We start from the raw sequence: 5,437 nt of genomic DNA, 5'->3' as shown, positions 1-5,437 counted from the left end.
TGCAATGTACCCGTGGTTACCTGCCACTATCAGGTACTTCTGTCACAAGATTACTCGTTTAATACATGCTCCTATGACTCCATAGAACAATAAGTATGTGATTTAGGGAAACTCAAGTACATCCTACTTGAGTCGATGTCCCAATACACATTGACTTATACCTTTCGTTGCAGTTTCGGTCTGGAATCCAAACTCTGTCAATCACTCAATCTGACAATAGCAAAACCAATAATCTCATATCAATATACCTTTCGAATTACTAACAATCTGATTAATCTGGATTTAATTCAAAATCAACGGCATAACGGTACAAACTCAGTATCCCCGTCAATACCACATCACCAGACATCAATTACAAATCATAACCCATATCCATTACAATCTGTAATTCAATCACAATTCAAATCTGTCTGGTATAAATCAATATATCCTAAGAATTCATAACAATTCTATAATCAGTCCGTTTCTTAATCTGACTTCGATTCTACGATGTATAACATATCAAGAACATCATATCTGAATTCCATTCAATTCTGACAATATCATAATTTCAAAGCATGTCAAAACGTAGTAAAACTTACGTCCAGTTGTAGCCTACGTTGATAGGAACTCGGTACCGAAGTTGGATTTAAAATCAGACGGACGGATTGTTCATAAAAGGCGTAAGGATTTTCACGATACTTCCTCGGAGCTTTTCTCGACTTCCTCCTTCAGAATCTGAGGAAATTATGAAGGAACTTTATATATATATATTGCATGTAATTCGTACGTGGCTTCTCCAGAATTTCGCTCATTTCAGGCGGCGCTCGGCCGGTATTAAACTATCGCTCGAGCGCGGAAGGTTCTGTCCAAGCTCCTTCGGGTTTACACATTGGCGCTCGGGCGGTCATAAACTACCGCCCGGGCGCCACATCTTCTGCCCGAAACATATTCTTATTGCACATTGGCGCTCGGGCGGTCATTTTCTACCGCTCGGACGCCAATGGTTCTGTCCAACAATTGCACCATTCATATAATTTGGCCAATCTGGTCTCGTAATAGCCCGTTTATAATTATATCACTTCATAATCAATAATCATATCAGATTACGATAATTAATTTCTCGGGCATTACACAGAAACTACACAATCATTCGCAAGGGGCTGTGCAAGGCGAATTTTGTTAAAACCACACAATTTTAACAAAAGTTCATGCATGTTTCCATTGAATTCAAAATATAATTCTGTATTGTTTTAGGAGAATTTGAAGGATGACATATATATTTGGTTTTAGGAACGTGGCTTGACAAATTCACACACAATTACATACTATTGATTTTTGACGCAGCTTGTACAATGTTTTCAATTGGACAAAACTCCTTTGTGTAGACCACAAATAAATAGGCAACTTCAGTCAATTTCAGGTGCTAGAAAAAAAAAAACAAATAAGATATGGATAGGTCTTGTCATCAAAAACCTTCCCCGATTAACAACTGTCTAATATATGCCATAAATGTGGTAGTTTTGACAACATAATGAAAAAATATCTTCATTTTCAATAGCATCCGAATTTAAGTCCTTAAGCCTTTTCACATGAAATTATTACCCCCAGTATTTAATGTATAACTAGTGCACTGATGTACGCATTACATATTTGTACAATATTTTTTATAATTCATCTGATTTATATTTAAATGATGATCAAAATATAATTATAAAAAACAGTGAGTGACTACACTGTAACTTAGATATATAAATTAAAAAATAAATAAGAAAAAAACATACAAGTAGGAATTGAACCCATACAAGTTGATACTTGGTAAATAAAATTTTATCAGTTGAGTTACATATAATGTGTATTAAAATTTTAACACTTTGTTAATATATATAATTATTAAAACAGATAATGACATTAAAAATTAGTTCTTTTAATCATTTTAAATATAATAATATAGTACGGATAAATGAATAATTCAAAAACCATGGTTTTCTCCGATGGTAAATAAAAGGTACAAAACTCCAAAACTAGCCGTCACACTTGTCTGACCTCCGAACCTATCCACATTCCAACTTGAATTTATACCATCTTTTGGATTAACTTATTTTCCTATTCCAAATTTGTCAATTCAAGCCTTTATTTATTTTAATTAATTTACAATTTGTTTGATACATGAAAATTTGTATAGAAAAAAAAATTATAACTAAAACTATTTCCCTTAAAAAAAATTATATATCAAGAATTATATGCGTGTCTCAATATAATAATATATATTTCTATATAACTCTTTCTATTTTATTATGTTATATATATATATATATATACATGTATTATACTAAATTAAATTTAATAGACATGCACACATTTAACCTTATTTTTAATTTTTTGGCGCGACTTTTTACCATTTCCTTGCTTCCTTTTTAGTTTTTACTATTTTTTTGGATACTTTCAAAAATTGCCAAAATACCCCATCAATATGATAAGATAGAATTTCAATAAAATCAAATACATATAAACACTCAACACGTACATTGAGATCTTAATTTATATTATGTTTATATAAAATATACATACACAAACCATGTCAAAAACAACTAATATTTATATCATGATAAAATTTATGTGAGACGGTCTCACGGATTGTATTTTTGAGACTGATATCTTATATGGGTTATCCATAAAAAAATATTATTTTTTATTACTTTTTATTGTGAATATTGATAAAGTTGACCCGTCTCACATATACAGATTCGTGAGACCATCTTACAAGAAGCATACTCTTATATTATTATATAAAAAATCTATCACGTAAAAAATATTATTTTTTATTTTTCAAATTATATTCACATCAACATTTTTTTTTCAAAATTATCATAATTTATTTTTAAGAAGTCTCTTATGAGACAATCTCACGAATCTTTATCCGTGAGACGGGTCAACCCTATCGATATTCACAACAAAAATTAATACTCTTAGCATAAAAATAATACTTTTTCATGGATGATCCATATTAAAATTTCGTCTCACAAAATACGACTTGTAAGACCGTCTTATACAAATTTTTACTTTTATTTTTGATATTACTCATACCAAATTAACTATAATCATTTCTATTGATTATTATTAAATTAAATAAAATTTTAAAAATTTAATTATTATTTTAGATACATCCCTAATTCATTAATATATATAAATTCTCTCACTCAATTTTCCTCATCCCATCGAATATAGATAGACGTTAACGAGAAATGAAATATCATTACAGCACCATGTTACCCAAGCCCCACCGTCAACCCGCCAACTTCCAGCATCCACCGCCGCCACACCTCCACCATTCTTTCCCCAGTCCCTCCGCCGCCGCCAACCGTCCCAAGTCATCCGAAGTTGTGGCTCATAGTCCCTCCAACTCAACCATGAAGCAACCAAAAGACCACCCTCCAACCAACGACGGCGCCAGCATCGAAGTCATCCGCCGCCCGCGCGGCCGACCACCCGGTTCCAAGAACAAACCCAGACCACCAGTGATCGTAACTCCGGATTCACCCGAACCTCCAATGACGCCTTACGTCCTCGAGCTCCCTCCCGGTGTTGATGTCATCGAAGCCATCACTCGCTTCTGTCGGAAGAGGAATCTTGGTCTCTGCGTACTCAATGGCTACGGCTTGGTTTCCAACGTCACTCTGAAGCAGCCGTCGTCGACCCCCGGCGCCACAGTCACCTTCCATGGCCGGTTCGACATCCTATCGATCTCCGCCACCATTCTGCCGCCGTCTACTTCGTCTCCGAATTTAGCTAGTGGGTTGGCCAACGGGTTCACCATAACACTGGCAGGCCCACAGGGGCAGATGGTTGGTGGGATCGTAATGGGTCCTTTGATATCCGCCGCCACCGTTTATCTGATATCGACCACTTTCAACAGCCCATCATACGATAGATTACCGATGGATGATAGTGTTGTCGACGGGGACCAGTCTACCCCTGCGGTCTCCGGTGGAGGAATGGATAGCGGCGGCGGGGGAGGTGACGGTGTCACAGCAGCGGAATCATGTGGGATTTCCATTCACAGCTATAACCAGCCTTCGGAAGTGATCTGGGCTACCACCGCGAGACAACCTCCACCACTCCACCCGCCACGCTACTGATATACAGATATTCTCCTACATTTCTGCTAGATAGTCTTCCATCTTTTCACAGTTGAATCGTTTCTTATTACATGATCTGGCAGATGTTTTTTTTTGATCGGTTTCTTGATTAATCATGTTCTCCACTGTTAGGAAAACACTTTTTGTCAAGCTGGTAGCATTATCTCAAGTGATATTATTAATCAGATTCAAGAAATTTACATGGTTACACACAATTTCATGGTTTTATGCAACAAATCAACCACGCTGTATTTTTTCTTAGCTGGAGTTCCAGCATATGATTCAAATCCGACTGTGGAGGGTAAAGCTAAGCTTTTTTTCCTCGATGAACGATGAGTAAAGGAAGCGACACTTCACAGCAGTAGGCGGCAGAGGTTGGTTTGAGAGAAGATTTGGGGCATTGGGTAGTGTGAGTCTTTGTCCTTTTCTAGCTGGCAGAGATTGACGTGAGTAAAATGTCAATGTTTTGAGTCATAGAAGGATCAAATCAAATCAGAGCATGCAAAAAGTTTGCAGGACCGAAGAGAAAAAAAGCTGTGGGGTTTGTTTTTGCAGAGGGAAGACTTATCTCATCCTTTTGGCTGCTCGCTATCCGATGCTCTGCCCAAAACTTTGAAAGTTCTTCCATTTTCTGAGTGGGCTGTGGTTACTGTACGTATGCTATATTGACCAAAGGACATAATTACATCGAATATTTTCTTATTCTTTGACATTTTTGTTAGATGTTTAATCAATTTTTTTTTCTTTAGTTTTATTTATATTATAATAATTATGATGATTGATAAGAGATAAAAAATTCAATTTTGAAACTTTTTGGTCACACCAGGAGGCCAATTGGGCGCTCAGCCTTGACATAGTGTTTAGGTCAAGTTGTGTGCGTTTAGGTTTTTTTTAAGGGGAAAAAACTATAATGCATATACGACAAAATAATGCAATCATCACAATATTTATATCAGTGCAACAGAAACAGTATAATAAATACACACATATAACTCAAATAAGACAACGAGTCATTCTGTCTCTATACATTATCAACTACATGACTGTTTGAGTAGACATACATATAACTCAAATAAGACAATGAGTCATTCTGTCTTTATACACTGTCAACTACATGCCTGTTTGATTAGACACGCGTAGGCTTTCACCTCTATCATGTCTCACAGCATAGTCCTATAACCTGTCCAACAAAAACAGTCACCAAAGGGCGATCATACATAACAATTATCATCGTAATACATAACAATTATATTAACTATATAAAATATAACTGATATCATAACAGAAATATCCCTTTTGTTGTTTCTGGACAATCAACC

The 5,437-nt window shown here is 35.7% G+C and overlaps 1 protein-coding gene across 1 annotated transcript; it reads left to right on the top strand.

Annotated features, from left to right (window-relative positions):
- Positions 1 to 3,188: 3,188 nt before the first annotated feature.
- LOC140819443 (AT-hook motif nuclear-localized protein 17-like) lies at positions 3,189 to 4,827 on the top strand. Its single transcript, XM_073179536.1, has one exon. The coding sequence runs from the start codon at positions 3,225 to 3,227 to the stop codon at positions 4,116 to 4,118; it is 894 nt and encodes a 297-aa protein (XP_073035637.1). The 5' UTR covers positions 3,189 to 3,224; the 3' UTR covers positions 4,119 to 4,827.
- The last annotated feature ends 610 nt before the right edge of the window (positions 4,828 to 5,437 follow it).

Source organism: Primulina eburnea, chromosome 18, assembly GCF_022965805.1.
Source record: "Primulina eburnea isolate SZY01 chromosome 18, ASM2296580v1, whole genome shotgun sequence".
In the NCBI taxonomy this organism is placed as follows: domain Eukaryota; kingdom Viridiplantae; phylum Streptophyta; class Magnoliopsida; order Lamiales; family Gesneriaceae; genus Primulina; species Primulina eburnea.
Note: the sequence above shows the minus strand (reverse complement) of the source record. Positions and strands in the feature narration are given on the sequence as shown.

Coding starts and splice junctions, on each gene's coding strand:
- LOC140819443 (XM_073179536.1), top strand. CDS start 3,225: ATGAAATATCATTACAGCACCATGTTACCCAAGCCCCACCGTCAACCC.